General features: G+C 42.6%; 1 protein-coding gene across 1 annotated transcript in view; it reads right to left on the bottom strand.

Annotated features, from left to right (window-relative positions):
* tfam (transcription factor A, mitochondrial) overlaps positions 1 to 16,916 on the bottom strand; it is a 36,866-nt gene that overhangs the window by 6,989 nt on the left and 12,961 nt on the right. The window contains exons 3-4 of the mRNA XM_060939571.1: positions 16,541 to 16,611; positions 9,863 to 10,012 (exon numbers count right to left, since the gene is read on the bottom strand). Of these exons, the coding sequence (XP_060795554.1) occupies positions 9,863 to 10,012; positions 16,541 to 16,611 (221 nt within the window). The remainder of the gene's footprint in view (positions 1 to 9,862; positions 10,013 to 16,540; positions 16,612 to 16,916) is intronic.

The raw sequence follows: 16,916 nt of genomic DNA, 5'->3' as shown, positions 1-16,916 counted from the left end.
TGCTCAGTAAAACCTACAGCTCGTTTCCGCATAAAACTGCACTCACTGTTAGCCTGGGCCCGCCCATCCTAAGTGTGACACAACACGAGGGCCTGTTGTGAGCTTAGTCTGGCAAGGCAAGCTATCTCCAGCTCTTCCAAGCTCCTGAAAAATCGGGAGCCAATCAACTTTGAGCATCTCCAACGGCCCTGGGTAGAGGCGTGTTCAAGGCAGTGACGTAGCAGAACTGCGACCGGAAGCCATATATTGTTTACAGAATCTATGCCGGAAGCGCTTCATTCACTAGAAACATTACGAACATGGAGCAGCGGCAAGCCTTTCACACGGCGGTAGATGCTGTATTGAAAGCATTCAACGGGAAGTTCTCATTGAAAACGGAGCAAAGAGCAGCCCTGGGGGTATTTATCTTCTTCCTGTTACTCAAGCAGTTTCCGTCGCGCCACATACGTCAGAGGAAAGAGTGATGTGATTGGTTTAAGCTTCGTCACAGCCTTTTCTGGCTTCGACCAGTAGCAAACTGAGGCATTTCAGGGAGGCGGGTCAACCACGCCTTTGGGAAACGGTTGGGCTTAATATCTTTGCCAGACCAAATGCTCGCAGAGCTTTGAAGTCGCGTTAGCCAGGCTAACTCACTGTACCTGAGACTACTTTTTGTATTTTTTTTTTTTAAAGCAAAGGGTCATCTCACACCAAATATTGACTCTGTTTCATTTATTATGGCTTACTTTACTATGGTTTATAGTATCTTTTTTAAATGTTGAAACATTTCATTTCCTTTAAGCCATTTTTGGTCGACAGCATTTCTTTCCATGCGCCTCAGACTTTCGCACAGAGCTGTGTGCGTAATGTATGTTAGAGATGAAAGTGGAGCAAGGAAAAAAAAAAAAAAAAACAACTTTTGAAAGTCAAACTAAGATGGGGGGGGCAACGTCCCCCGAAAATATTTTAATAACAACACGCAAAACCCTGCATTCTAGTACTTATTTTCACTAAGGCCACTTATTTTCACTAAGTACTAAAGTGTTTTTCACAGGACTGTGTTCCTCCGATAACAGAAACAAAGCTCCAGCTCTCTCTGCTCTTAATCTGTTCCGTCAGGATTTATTGCACGTCACTCCTTGTTGAGTTTTTTATGCCCGAGCTGTTTGAAACCAATCTGTTTTCTGTGTCGAATAAGGAAGCGGCTTCGCCTGTAAGAAAATCAAACGCTTTCATGAAGCTGCTAATTCAAATGCGAACAGAAGAGGGAAAACAAACAAACAAACAAAAAACCTGAGATTCTTAAGCTAACTCTTCCATCCTCACTTCTGACTTTCTTTTTGTAAAATACATTTTAAAGGTCCCATGGCATGAAATTTTCACTTTGAGGTTTTTTAACATTAAAATGAGTTCCTCTGACCTTCTGAAGTCACCCCAGTGGCTAGAAATTTCATAATGTGTAAACCAAACTATGCCCAACATTTGAGAATGGCGCGTCAAAACGGCGCGTTGATAAACTCTTCCCTTGCCTACGTCAGCAAGGGAGATGATCCCCACTCCCCCCTCTGGATTCCCACCCACTGTATGAATTGCCCGCCCAGTTGTAGTGAGGAGACCATAGAGGACACAACATGGCATCACCTAAGCGAGCGAAACATGGAAGTTGCGCTGTACATGGATGTGACAACACAGAAAAGAGTCTGTTTTTACTGCCGACGGGAGAGCCCCTGAAGACGCAGTGGCTTAATTTTATTTACTTCAATAATACGCCGTCGAGTCTACCTAAGACGGTGTATGTTTGTCGAAAGCATTTTCCTGATGAATGTTTCCACAACTTGGGACAGTACAGGGCAGGTTTTGCACATCAACTGTCACTGAAGCCTGGGTCCGTACCAAGCATCCCTGCCGCATCAGCCTCAAACACCGAACAAGTAAGTGTATAACTGTTAAGTCGTTTTGCCGTGTTTTAAAATCGGTGCCACGTTAGCCTTGCAATGGCTACATTAGCTGTGCAGCTAACCGCTTCCTGCAGTTAGCCAGGTACTCTGCGCTACAAAACCAAAAAGCATGCAGCATGCTCTGTTATAATAGCCAATCAAAACAGTTTTTACAAAGACACCCACATTCTTTTTTTAAGGTCACTCGTTCATTTTATTTGTTTGTTTGTTCAGTAAAAACCCAAACATTTGTTGAATTTATTTTATTTCCTCGCGTCGCACCTTAATGACGTCAGCGCGCGGTATTTTTCCCTTCGCGGTTTGTTCCTTCTCTCTCGCCATAGTAAGACACCCACATCCGCTTGTTCTGACCCACTGGAGGTAGCGGCACAGTGCTGTTAGCCAATCAGAGGTAACACGTTTACATGTCATGAATGTTAATGATAAGACCCGCCCCCACCCTCTACCCTTCCCCGCCTCCTGCTTCTCATTAGCAAAACGACGCACTGGGAAAAGCGCTGAAATGGGGCTTTCTCCCAGGAGGCTATATCTACGTGCCGAGGGTTCATTTCGAGAAAGGCTGCGGATATAACATCCGGAAACCTCCACGAGCCCGTTTAAAGCATCAACAAACCACCATGCCATGGGTCCTTTAAATGCAATCGTGAATTTCTCTGGAGTTTTCAGGCTGAGCTCCTCTCTTCGTATTCTTTAACCACTCATTTCCCTGTTGTTCTTTAAGCATTTGCTTCCATTTGTTATGGAGATGAAAGTGGAGCAAAGGAAAAAACCCTGAAATGGCGGGGCAACGTCCCCCGAAAATATTTTAATAACATAACACGCAAAACCCTGCATTCTAGTGCATTTTAGTACTTATTTTCACTAAGGCCACTCATTTTTTATTTTCTGGTTGACGGATTTTTCAGGTCAAATTGTGTGATGTAGGGCGAAATAAGAAAAAAAAATAAGGCTACAAGATTGAAAAAATATTTTCTTTAAATGAAAAAAAAAAAAAAATGTGTCGAGGAAAAAATAATAATAATGCACTTAATTTTTGGCTGTATTGTTGAAATTAATTAACCCAAAATATATGTACTAGTCTACCAAAAGAAGTTTCCAGTTGAAATATTGACGTGTTCATATTAATGAAACAAATATTAATTTAAGTTCAGCCATTTGTCATGCCTTTTTGCGGGCAAGGAGGCCATCCTTAAAAAAAAAAATCCGTTTCCTGTCCACCGGGTGAGCAAAAAAATTTTCAGTCGGGATGGAGGGATTTTTTTTTTTTAAATATATGGATGGATAAGAAATCGCAATGCTGTGTTTGCTTTTTCTTTCAGTACTTTTTTATTACAAAAGCAGACACATTTAATAAAATGACAGTTTAATCAACTGAAACTTGTACAAAAACTAAGTTAGCATTTTAAATGCTGACTGCAACATTTGCAAAACTTTTACAAAGGTACTTAAAATGTCCGACACACGGACTTTTTGTAGTTCTAAATCGAGCGTTAGGCCGAGTTCGGATGAAATTACACTATTAAAATCATCACTGAATGATTTGTTTTTCTGAATCTTTACTATTTTGTTGTTCGCTAGAATACCATTTTGCGATTTCACACTTAAGCAAAATTTAAAACTCCGGATCTCCTTCCTTCATGGTGGCTGCCATTTTTTTGTGCCGCACGGCGCATGCGCAGAGCTGATTCAGTTCAGAGTGCGCGCGCACTCGGCGGAGGCAGTAGTGTGTCGGAAGGAACAGAAGCAGAGATAATGCTTATTTTGTCTCCGGTAAACCAGTCTTCTCTCGTTCAATTACGTGCTGGCATCAAAAGGCACCGTTGGTTGTAAATGAAGCCAAACTGAGTGGTTGGAGTGCATTTTCATACACAAATGGAGAAATGTTGGCTGAGTGTGTAATTGTGTAGCCCCACTGCAGACCGTTGTCGTTGTTAATTCATAGCATACTCAGCTGCGTGAATGTGTCATGCACCGAAAATAAGAGATTTAGTACAAGCCAGGAACACCTCATGACGCAATACACAAGAAAAGAAAGAAGATTTACTGCCATTTTACTTTGTATTTGAGTAAAGTGAATAAATAAATGGTCTGTGGAAAATACATTTAATCCTGGGAACTGCGTGCACAGGAGTTTATTTTGTGTTTACTCCCCCCGGCTGGCTACTTATTTGTCATGGCTGGCTAGTATGAGCCTTAGTGGAAAGCCCTGGGAATGCAGAAATGTCGTCAAGTTCGATTTTAGATTTACGAACCCGAAAAAAATGTCGAAAAACCGGCGTTAAAAAAAAATTTCAACCGCACAAACGGCACTCACCCGGCCGGTGGACCGGAAACAGAACATTTTTTAAATGATGGCCGGATGTGTACTTTCGTTGGACATTCATGAGGACATCAAATGCTGATGGGCAACTGTCACTTTTTTTTTTTTTAATCTGTTGCAACTGGATCGGTCCTCATGTCCGCTGTAAAAAATTTGTAGCCAAATTCGTCCACTACAACTGTCATGGGCATCTGTAGGTCGGCTTGTGTCGAATCTGCTCGATGACCATTGTTGCCGATTCTAACGGTCAGGATATCGGCCGGAGCACAGTCTGCCACGCGCATAATAAACTCGCCGACAGGTTCTCCTTTGGCAGACTGCATAAATGCAGCTTGACCCCATTTAAACGAACCTGCACGAACGAAGTCATTGTGATTTGTTATTCGATTCTTCTCACACGGCATGAACACGCTTCCTGGACGCCGCCATTATTCGCAATGCACTTTGGGAACTCTCGAGACACGAGACGCAAATACAGTGGGGTCAATACAGTGACCGAAAAAATGGCAAGTTGTATCGCGAGGTATCAAATGGTCATGATAAAGATGCGATTTAACGTTTAATTTAGATCAAATAAAATTATTTTCACATCGGCATCTTTTGAGAGCTCAGCGGGGGAAAAATAAAAAATAAAAGTTGAATTTTTTTTTCAAGCGGCACTTTTCTCAGCACTTCGGCGGATCCGCCAACCAGATAATATAAAATGAGCGGCCTAAAACAAGTTATAACTTTTAAGCCTTTTTCTTTCATGTACATTAATGATTAACATGTCAAAAATATCAAATTTAATTCCCCTAGTTAATGAGCGATTTTCAGGAGTGCGTTTAGAAAACGCGGTGATTTTCCTGCTACACAGTTCATTACTTTGGAAAAAAAAAAAAAAAAGACAGCTGAAGGTAAACTCAGCAAAATCCCAAAACAGTCCTGTTAAAAAATAAAGGTCTGTTATGCCGCTTTTCCACTACAAACGCGGTTGAGTCGGGCTGAGCCGTGCTGAGTTGGGCTGAGTCGAGCTGAGTGGGGCTGTTGGAGTTGCATTTCGACTACAACCGCGCTGAACCGTGCTGGCTGGAAGTGGGTGGACACATTGGGTGGAGTTAGCGAAAGTGGGTGGACGTCACGTGATGTCGTTAGGCGGCGCAAACAGTGACATCAGTGACCTTTTAAGCGGTAGTCTCACGACCCGGATAGTAAACAATAAACATGGAGTCGTTAGTGTTGCTGGTCTTGGTGCTGTGGCTTGTTGTCACCGACAACGCCAACAGATACTGGCAAGAGCGTATAGATGAGGCGAGGCGCATAAGGCTTCAGAAATTCTCGTAATTCTTCTTCTTCCGGGTTTACAGATCCCAGCGTGCTCGCAGGGCGTGTGTGGGCATGTGAGGACACTCCTCCTCACCAATCAGTGCACAGGGGAGTGTCTGCTCACGCCCCTAGCCCCACTCGGCTCGGTTTGGCTCGCTTCAGCCCCACTCCAAAACCGTGCGAGTTTTGGGTGCTGAGCAGGGCTGAAGCGAGCTGAGTCGTGCTGCTCTGAGGTAGTCGAAACGCGAGCCGTGTCGGGCTGAAGTGAGCTGAAGCGAGCTGAAAAAGGGTAGTGGAAAAGGGCCATTAGAGTTTCTAAAGCTTTCAGGTTTCAATGTTGGACATCGAGCCTCGTTTATCAATCTTTCAGTAGAGTTGTGCGTTTGCAGAAGCTAAAGTGAACTAAACATTTCCAATTCATATTTATGCGAGTTGAAGCCAATTGTTTACATTAGTTCATATTGTCTGTAAATTTAAACATGCCAATGAAGACCAAATTTCTCATGTAAATCAGGGGCGTAGCTAGGAATTTTCGGAGGGGGGGCACACACTGACTGGCAGCCTGAGTGCATTATGTAACAAAAAATAATTACCATTGCTAGTTTTAGGCCGAATCCCATTTCACCCCTTGGACCAACCCCTTGGCCCTTCCCCTCCATTTTGCGCGTTCACGTGAAGGGGTAGGGGTATCCCAATCCCAGTTAACGCGGAGGGGTAGGGGAAGGGGTAGGGCTTCTGTACCCCTCCAAACGGAGATTTTCCTGGAGCTGACTCCGAACGAAGGGGTTTGAGTGATTTCCCACAATGCCATGTGGATTTCAGCGAGATTTCATGCGGATTTCAGAAAGATGGCGGTTCCCGCGGCGAAAGATTGTCATAAATGTATTTTCTCCATTATTTACGTGTTTTAAGTTGTTATCCAGAGGAAACACGCCGCTTGATTCGCTTTCGAGCTGAGAATGAGCAGCGATTTCTGAAATCCAAGCTGCTGCTAAAAAGCTTTGGGAGTGAGTATTGTTTTCGGTTGCTTTACTGCGTACGTTTTGTTCTGTTATTCTCGCTTTTATTGTTTACATGAGTGTTCTGACACCTCATTCTGTCGGATGTGGTGCACGAAGCGCCAAAGATATCCCATTCAGTGGTGTTAGTTAACAAATCACACCCTGCCAGCAGAGATTTCTGGTTCTGGCTCTGACTGTAGCGGCTGGTCGCAGCCAATGATGCATTTGGTCGCGTTTTGCTAACGTAAACGCTGACGGAGGTACGCGATGACGTATGCGATCGTTGAAGGGCTATCCCAATACGTAAGGGTTGAATTTCAAGCCCTATCCCTTGTAGCTCAGTTTCAAGGGGAAGGCGGAGGGGAAGGGGGAGGGGTAGGGGTAGAAATTAGAATTGGGATTGGGCCTTCGGCAGCTTAGAAACCGGCTCTTCCATTATTGCTGTTTCTTCCACATTTTCTTGATGTTGTGTTCTAGAAACGGCACTAAAACAGCTTCAAAACCACAAAATGCAACTTTGATGGAAAAAAAAAAAATATATATATATATATATATATATATATATATATATATATATATATATATATATAATAAATTGCTTACCTCTCTTCATGTCGAAAGAAGGAGGAATGTTTTGCTTGTTTTGACGGTGAATTATTAACACAAGGAAATATTTGTAATTTGCAACTAAAAACACTGCAGCTACACTGGCAGCTTGAACATGCTTTCTAGTGCGATTGTGTTGCGCTTGTGCAGAACGATGTCAGGCGCGCGCGCGCCGTTAACAAAGAACACCTGTCTTTAATCAATGAACTATGTTTGGGCTAGTTAAGGACCGCGCCCATGCAAGGATGATGCGAAGGATTACGCCACGTCTAGGAACGCGAAAAATCCGAAAAATAAATTTCTCCACTCGGAAAACCGGACATTTTCAAGAGTTTTGTCAAATATCTGGATTTCCGGGTAAATCCGGAAGACTTTCATCCCTGGTACGTTGATTGTCGGAGAAACCACAAAAACACTTCCCCGTGGCTGATATCCTTTGCTGTTGATCTGCTGCTCAAACAGGAGAGTTAAAACAACTGAATCTCATTGGTTAAATATAAATACGAATAAAATTATTTGTAAAGTGTTAGTTTTGACATCGTTCTCGGACTATTTATATATTGATAGATATTAGTTCACATTACTGAACTCAAAACATTTTCACGGAGTTGAGACAAGAGCAATGGCCAAAATATTAGATTACAGATGTGAGGGGCGGAGCTTCCAGGAGATTGTTCATATCGGAGAGTACAAAACGCCTCTGCAATTGTCAATCACCAGATTCACTGGCAGAAAATGAAGACTGTTCAGCAGCTCGAGACTTCAGTTCCTAATAAAGTGGCCTGAGAGTGCATATGGCTTCACTGTGAAACATAATTCTATTTCTGGTCATGTTACAGTTTGTTAATAATGTGTCCATACTGCAGGGATGAGAGTGGCTCGTGATGAAAAAATCAGAAAAATTAGCCGGGGGTCTGGGGGGCCGCAGCCCCCGGGAGCTCATGGATTTTAGAAATTTTTTACCCTAAAAACTATTTATTTTATCAAAATTTTACAAATGTTGTTGAAATACCATACCCTGTTTGCTTACAAAATTGACACTTATACAAAAGTAGAACTCTCTTTCAAGTACATACATTACTTAAACTTTCATTTGATAAAGATCAACTACACCTATGTAAAGGAAACATTGACATAGGCCTTTTGTGATAAATTTTGCATATACATTCCAGGTGAGCACCAGCAGGATACTTCAAATTTGCTGCTCTAAATCCAAACTAAGGTAACACATTCACTGCTATATTAAATAATGGTTTATATGATTTATGAATGGGGCGGTACGGTGGTGTAGTGGTTAGCACTGTCGCCTCACAGCAAGAAGGTTCTGGGTTCGAGCCCCGTGGCCGGCGAGGGCCTTTCTGTGCGGAGTTTGCATGTTCTCCCCGTGTCCGCGTGGGTTTCCTCCGGGTGCTCCGGTTTCCCCCACAGTCCAAAGACATGCAGGTTAGGTTAACTGGTGACTCTAAATTGACCGTAGGTGTGAATGTGAGTGTGAATGGTTGTCTGTCTATGTGTCAGCCCTGTGATGACCTGGCGACTTGTCCAGGGTGTACCCCGCCTTTCTCCCGTAGTCAGCTGGGATAGGCTCCAGCTTGCTTGCGACCCTGTAGAACAGGATAAAGCGGCTACAGATAATGAGATGAGATGATTTATGAATATATTTTTCCTTTGGTTCTATAAAGTGTTTATTTACAATATATACAACTATTTACAGTTTCATGGTGCAGAAAATTTATTTCTTCTTTATTTTGAGCTTTTTAGCAAGAGCTAAAAGCTTCTTGGTCCTCTCCCTCTTTTTAGCCAACTCCTCTTGATTTTTCACATGCTCCAGCCTTGCTTTCTTTTGCTCCCTTTTGAGTTTAAACAGGGATGCAAACGGCGCGCCTTTTAGCGGATGCCGCCTTTTTCACGGCTGAATCGTGCAAAGATCCGATTTTTTTTTTTTAGGGGGGGCGTTGGAGTGTCTGAATAATTTCATCAGAGTAAATTCTGTATGCTCAAAGGAAAGCAATCGGATCTGCACGATTCAGCCGTGAAAAAGTCGACATCTGCGCCTTTAGTTTGTGTGGAGAGATATGATCTGCAATAACATGCATTGTTGGCTACAGACCGAAACATACTTTCAGAATGCACTGGCCAAGGCAGGACTAAACTCGATGTGCCTTCTAATAATAATTAAAAAAAAACAAACCAGAATAGTAATTTGTAAGCTAAAAAGCCTGTGTCTACACTTTTTTTCTTTCGCCGAGTGGCAGCTGTGTTCAACTAGGGCGGGACATGACTGAATGGGTGTTTCTGATTCGTCAGCTGTCGTCCTTACACCGCATGGCACGCCCCAAGCGTTTACAACACAGAATTCCAAGTCCTCCGCTCCAAAATCAACCACCGGTCAAACGGTCATCGGTTAACATCCCTATACCCTACCCCCCTATAATTTTCTCAACGGATTTGCAACAATATAAAAAAGGTCCATTTTGACTGCCAAAAAGCGGAAAACTCTCATCCCTGATACTGATGGAATTTGGAAACAGAATAATTATCCAGGATCATATCTCGGATAGTGTAACTATTTGGTACGCAGCATATGGGCACTTCTACAGTTCCTTATTTGGTGACAACAAGTTAATCAATTACGGTGATATGAAAACGTAATATCGAAGTGTAGTAGGCATTACTGAGGAGCCTGGACTCACCCTCTTCCTCCTGATTGCTCTTCTTTTCGCCATCTTCTGCCTTTTCTCCTCTGCGATAGCTGCAGACTGTGCCGGTGTCAGCTGATCCTGGTACACTTTCATGTCAACTTTGTACTGCTGCCTGGCTGCTATGGACGCTTCTTCGAAAGGCTGGTCACAGAGACCGACGACACATTAGTTTTAAACAATACGTTTAAGTGTCTGCAAGAATCAAGTGTTCTGTTCTAGGAAAATAATCAATCAACCAACGCTGGGATGATGAGATGGGTACCATTCCAAAGTTGATCGATTTCCCTTATAACAGCACATACTGAATGTTTTATTTCACTTACACAACAGCAATTCGGGGGCGGCACGGTGGTGTAGTGGTTAGCGCTGTCGCCTCACAGCAAGAAGGTCCTGGGTTCGAGCCCCGGGGCCGGCAAGGGCCTTTCTGTGTGGAGTTTGCATGTTCTCCCCGTGTCCGCGTGGGTTTCCTCCGGGTGCTCCGGTTTCCCCCACAGTCCAAAGACATGCAGGTTAGGTTAACTGGTGACTCTAAATTGACCGTAGGTATGAATGTGAGTGTGAATGGTTGTCTGTGTCTATGTGTCAGCCCTGTGATGACCTGGCGACTTGTCCAGGGTGTACCCCGCCTTTCGCCCGTAGTCAGCTGGGATAGGCTCCAGCTTGCCTGCGACCCTGTAGAAGGATAAAGCGGCTAGAGATAATGAATGAATGAATGAACAGCAATTCGCCAATTACTGCATTACTTACGACTATTAATTAAAAGAACATCATACTTTTTTTCTAAAAATCCCTTTAGCTCCATTTAACTTCGTGGAAAGTCCACGAAACAACTTACTTCCTGCAAAGCGTAAACTCCTCGTTCCTGAAGAGGAAAATTTACTATAAAAGTCTTAACACTGGAGACTTCCTTCCTTAAACATTAAACACACACTTCCTTACAGAAAGCTTCACTGTATCGATTATTCTACGCTTTCCTTCGTTTAAACCTCCAGATTTTTCAAAAATCGGGCGCAGGTTACATGGCGCATCCACTGTTCAAGTCGGCGAATCAGATGCTCGCTGGCTGTGCTGTGAAAACTGTGCATGCAGACGCTTATCGAAGTTTCCAAATCCGTCACTGCTTAACTCTCAAATATTTTCTATCATTAAAAAGCTTATACAGTGGCGCTTGAAAGTTTGTGAACCCTTTAAACTGTGGGTGGTAAAAGAGAGCAACTGGATGTGCTTGAAGATTCTTGAAGACGTTTCACCTCTCATCCGAAAGGCTTCTTCAGTTCTGTCTGACTAATAGGGAGCATCAGGTATTTATCCTCTCATGGATGAAAAGCAATCCTAAGGTGTCGTTGAGTCATCCTGTTGGTTTGGATCACTGGGGCTGGGTGTGAACGGCCTCGAGAGTCGTTGGGGTGATCAATGGTTGTTGGTTCTCTCTTACCCCTTTTCCACCAAATCAGTTCCAGGGCTGGTTCGGGGCCAGTGCTGGTTCACAACTCGTTCAACTTGCGAGCCAGCTGAGAACCAGTTTGCTTTTCCATCGCTCGCGGTGCTAAGAGAAGACACGTCATTACGTTGCTGTATACGTCAGTTACGTCGCTATGTTTGCATAAACCTTGGCGCGAATATTGAAGCAAAAACAACATGGAAGAAGCAGCAACAACAACAATAATAATAATAGATGACTTCGCGTTTGTACAGCTGCTGCTTCTCGTCGCTTAAAAATGGCGATCTTTCGTGGTCTTGTTATTGTTGTCGGTCTTAACAACTCCGCCCCCCGCTGACGTAAGCGGTTCTTTCCTCTGGCCCAGCAGAGAGTTGGTGCTAGCCTGGAAGTGGTTTTTCTGGCCCCAGAGCCAGTTCTTTGTCAGTGGAAACAGAAAACCCAGTTCCAAACTAAGCACTGGCCCTGAACCAGCCCTGGAACTGCTTTGGTGGAAAAAGGGCATCTGTCCTGCTTTTCATCCATGAGAGGATAAATACCTGATACTCCCCATTATACCCCTTTTCCACCAAATCAGTTCCAGGGCTGGTTCGAGGCCGGTGCTGGTGCACAACTCGTTCAACTTGCGAGCCAGCGGAGAACCAATTTGCTTTTCCATAGCTCGTGGTGCTAAGGGAAGACGCGTCATTACATCGCTGTATATGTCAGTCACGTCGCTACATTTGCATAAACCTTGGCGCGAATATCGAAGCAAAAACAACACGGAAGAAGCAGCAGCAACAACAACAAATGACTTCGCGTTTGTACAGCTGCTGCTTCTCGTCGCTTAAAAATGGCGATCTTTCGCGGTCTTCTTATTGTTGTTGGTCTTAACAACTCCGCCCCCCCCGCTGACGTAAGTGGTTCTTTCCTCTGGCCCAGCAGAGAGTTGGTGCTAGCCTGGAACCGGTTTTTCTGGCCCCAGAGCCAGTTCTTTGTCAGTGGAAACAGAAAACCCGGTTCCAAACTAAGCACTGGCCCTGAACCAGCCCTGGAACCGATTTGGTGGAAAAGGGGCGTTAGTCAGACAGAACTGAAGAAGCCTTTCAGATGAGGGGTGAAACGTCTTCAAGAATCTTCAAGCAAGTCCAGTTGCTCTCTTTTACCACCCACAGTTTACCATGACCTGGATGACAGAATCTTCACAGACATGTGAACCCTTTAGAATTTTCTATATTTCTGCATAAATATGACCTAAAACATTATCAGATTTTCACACAAGTCCTAAAAGTAGATAAAGAGAACCCAGTTAAACAAATGAGACAAAAATATTATACTCGGTCATTTATTTATTGAGGAAAATGATCCAATATTACATATCTGTCAGTGGCAAAAGTATGTGAACCTTTGCTTTCAGTATCTGGTGTGACCCCCTTGTGCAGCAATAACTGCAACTAAACGTTTGTGGTAACTGTTGATCAGTCCTGCACACCGGCTTGGAGGAATTTTAGCCCATTCCTCCATACAGAACAGCTTCAACTCTGGGATGTTGGTGGGTTTCCTCACATGAACTGCTCGCTTCAGGTCCTTCCACAACATTTCGACTGGATTAAGGTCAGGACTTTGACTTGGCCATTCCAAAACATTAACTTTATTCTTCTTTAACCATTCTTTGGTAGAACGACTTGTGTGCTTTGGGTCGTTGTCTTGCTGCATGACCCACCTTCTCTTGAAATTCAGTTCATGGACAGATGTCCTGACATTTTCCTTTAGAATTTGCTGATATAATTCAGAATTCATTGTTCCATCAATGATGGCAAGCCGTCCTGGCCCAGATGCAGCAAAACAGGTCCAAACCATGATACTACCACCACCATGTTTCACAGATGGGATAAGGTTCTTATGCCGGAATGCAGCGTTTTCCTTTCTCCAAACATAATGCTTCTCATTTAAACCAAAAAGTTCTACTTTGGTCTCATCCGTCCACAAAACATTTTTCCAATAGCCTTCTGGCTTGTCCACGTGATCTTTAGCAAACTGCAGATGAGCAGCAATGTTCTTTTTGGAGAGCAGTGGCTTTCTCCTTGCAACCCTGCCATGCACACCATTATTGTTCAGTGTCCTCCTAATGGTGGACTCATGAACATTAACGTTAGCCAATGTGAGTGAGGCCTTCAGTTGCTTAGAAGTTACCCTGGGGTCCTTTGTGACCTCGCCGATTATTACACGCTTTGCTCTTGGAGTGATCTTTGTTGGTCGACCACTGCTGGGGAGGGTAACAATGGTCTTGAATTTCCTCCATTTGTACATAATCTGTCTGACTGTGGATTGGTGGAGTCCAAACTCTTTAGAGATGGTCTTGTAACCTTTTCCAGCCTGATGAGCATCAACAACGCTTTTTCTGAGGTCCTCAGAAGTCTCCTTTGTTTGTGCCATGATGCACTTCCACAAATATGTGTTGTGAAGATCAGACTTTGATAGATCCCTGTTCTTTAAATAAAACGGTGCCCACTCACACCTGATTGTCATCCCATTGATTGAAAACACCTGACTCTAATTTCACCTTCAAATTAACTGCTAATCCTAGAGGGTCACATACTTTTGCCACTCACAGATATGTAATATCTGATCATTTTCCTCAATAAATAAATGACCATGTATAATATTCTTGTCTCATTTGTTTAACTGGGTTCTCTTTATCTACTTTTAGGACTTGTGTGAAAATCTGATGTTGTTTTAGGTCATATTTATGCAGAAATATAGAAAATTCTAAAGGGTTCACAAACTTTCAAGCACCACTGTAATTTCTGCTTTCCAAATAAATTTCTCGTTAAGATCTGTTCAGTACTTTGGCAGCAGCGGCAGGTTGAAGTTGGTACAACAGAGTAAAAACTCTCTCCTCGCGTGACGTCAGGAAACTACCGGTGCTTTCTGAGTCATGGGAAAGCACTCAGGCTCTCTCTCTCTTCTGATCAGTTTCCAACTGGATTACTTGTGAACATCAATCATATAACTTTTACAGGGATGTTCTCTTGCTCTCACTGTTTCTGATGAAGTATTCAGCAAAACTTTCCATCTGCTAGTTCTGATGTTATGATTCACGGGAGACTTTGAAGTGAGTTTTCATAGCTTTACCTACTTATTTTTTCAAGTCAAAATGATTCATGTAAATAAATAACTTAAAATATAACTAGTGGTTTTGATAAAAAATAGAGATATTAGTGATTGGAATGATATTCAAAAAAATGGAAGTCAGAAACACGAGTGCCAATTTCAGTTAATTGGGATTGTTTATTGGATGTGGCTCACAGTTTTTTCAAGGTTCGCCTTGAAAGCTGCGAATATAATCATTTATATTCTTTAATATTACAAACACTACTCGGCCCTACTTTTGAGGAATACAAAGGCCTACAGAGCACAAAGAGGGTATTAGAAATAATCTGTTATTACTTTTTTATTGAGTGTACCAATTTAACAGTTTTACATAATTAATACTAATGAAATACTAATTTGCATAATATGTTTTTACTATTTTTTCTAATTTTTTATTCAGTATACAACTATCTATATGCCTGCCAATTTCCATGTAAATATCTTAACAAAATAGAAAAAGTTATTAAAGGGAGAAAAAAAAAAAAAAGTTGATCTCATTGGTTAATGAGGCCCATTTTGGACCATGTGATCCTCAAACAGAATATTACGGAAGTTTTCTAAAAATTAAGCCATTTTCCAATCTTTGATGGGTAATATCTCAAGAACGAGTAAACACATTTTAATTCTGTAAAACGCAAGTTGTTCTGCATTCAATTCTGAATTCAACGAGAGCAGTTTCAAGCAGAGCTTTGAACCAGAATTTTTTTCCTATTGGTTCGTTCCGAACAGAAACGGAATTTTAACGTTTCCGGTTTTGGGTTCCACCATTAAATAGACGTTCCCGAACCGGTTAGAACAAAAAAATTTCGTTCCCGGAACGGTTAATTACGTTCACTGTCAGCTGTTTAACAAATGGCTATAAAATTATATCTCTGTCTCATCCAGCTTAAGCCAAATGTAGGCTAATTCTATTACAACCTTCATTAAATAAGACAAGAAATAATTCAAAACAATTATTTCAAATGTTGGCGATTTGGATTCTCAGTGTGTCTTCCCATCTACACAAACAGAAAAAGTGCCAAAAATGAAAGATAATTTGTTTAGTGTGTTACCAAAGGCTAGTCAGGCCCTATACAGGGCTTTCCACAAGCGCGGGCTGCCGGCCATACAGCCGGCACACAATTAAGTCCAGCCGGCTACTTTAATGACTATTATTTTTGTAGCCCACAGGCTCTAAATATTAATTTTCGATTTTAATAAAATTAAATGTTTATCTAACGGACTGACAATGTCAAACTGAACCGCACTCATTTAAGTTGTGATTCGCGCTGTTTGTACCGATAATAACCACAAATTTCCCCGCCGACTTCGCTGATCCGCGGCCCCGACATGCGGTGTGCGCGCGCGCGCGCTCGGCGGAGTTTGTGTTTAACACCCCCCCCGGGCTGGCTACTTATTTGTCATGGCTGGCTAGTATGGAAAGCCCTGTATGCATTGATAGGCTAACAGAGGTTAACGTCATTTAATGTTCGCGAGCCTCTCATTAACGTGGACAAATATATTGATATGTTTGAAATTGACGTTTTTGAATAACGATAGACTGCAATATTTACCTCTTATTTAAGATGTGGAGACGTGATAGTAGTCCACCCTCCCGCTCTCTCCATTCAGTCAGCGAACGTCACACAGGAAGTGAACCCCAGCGGGTCATAGAAACTTGCGCAGGAGAAGAATGACTTTTTTTATTTGTAGGCTACGGAAACTTTGGGGAACGAAATAAAAACCAGTATTAACCGGTTACCATTATTTTTAATAAGCGTTTCTGTTCCGGAACATAAAAAATAAAGTTTCTGGTTTTGTTTCTGTTCCATGTGAAATAGAAAAAGTTCCCGGTTTTCGTTCCTTGAACCGGTTCAAAGCCCTGGTTTCAAGCAATTTGGATTGAATGTGAATTTTCACCTGATGTGCCTAGTTCAAGCCTCGCCAACTTTCTATTTTATTTCTGAAACATCACAACCTACACAGTGTGAGGAAATATTTCTGATTCAGACTGGAGAAAGCAGAAAGGATATTTCTTGGAGCATTTCACCACATGATTGTTTCCTTCAGCTTATATTTGTCAAAGGACACAATAAGCAAGCAAGCAAGCACTTACTCACCTGTTTTTCCTCTGGTGTCAGGGTTCGCCACTGCTGTGCTATCTTTCGGACAACGTCCACAACTCTGATATCTGGAGGTTTGATGGAAATGACGGTTTGGTTTTAGTCCCGAGTTACACACAAGCAGGCTACAGCAAATATTAATATACCCACATACTCATCAAATCCATACTAGAAATGGAACAGTGATGAAACACAAGTTTCTACATTTGGAGATCATCTGGACACATGATACAAAGCTTTTGAACATTTAGTTTTTGCTTTAACGGTCAGATTTTCTCGCCTCGCAGCAAGAAGGTCCTGGGTTCGAACCCAGCGGCCGGCGAGGGCCTTTCTGTGCGGAGTTTGCATGTTCTCCCCGTGTCTGCGTGGGTTT

The sequence above is a fragment of the Neoarius graeffei genome, chromosome 14, assembly GCF_027579695.1.
Source record: "Neoarius graeffei isolate fNeoGra1 chromosome 14, fNeoGra1.pri, whole genome shotgun sequence".
Lineage (NCBI taxonomy): Eukaryota > Metazoa > Chordata > Actinopteri > Siluriformes > Ariidae > Neoarius > Neoarius graeffei.
The sequence above is the reverse complement of the archived record's forward strand: the minus strand, read 5'-3'. Positions and strand labels throughout refer to the sequence as shown.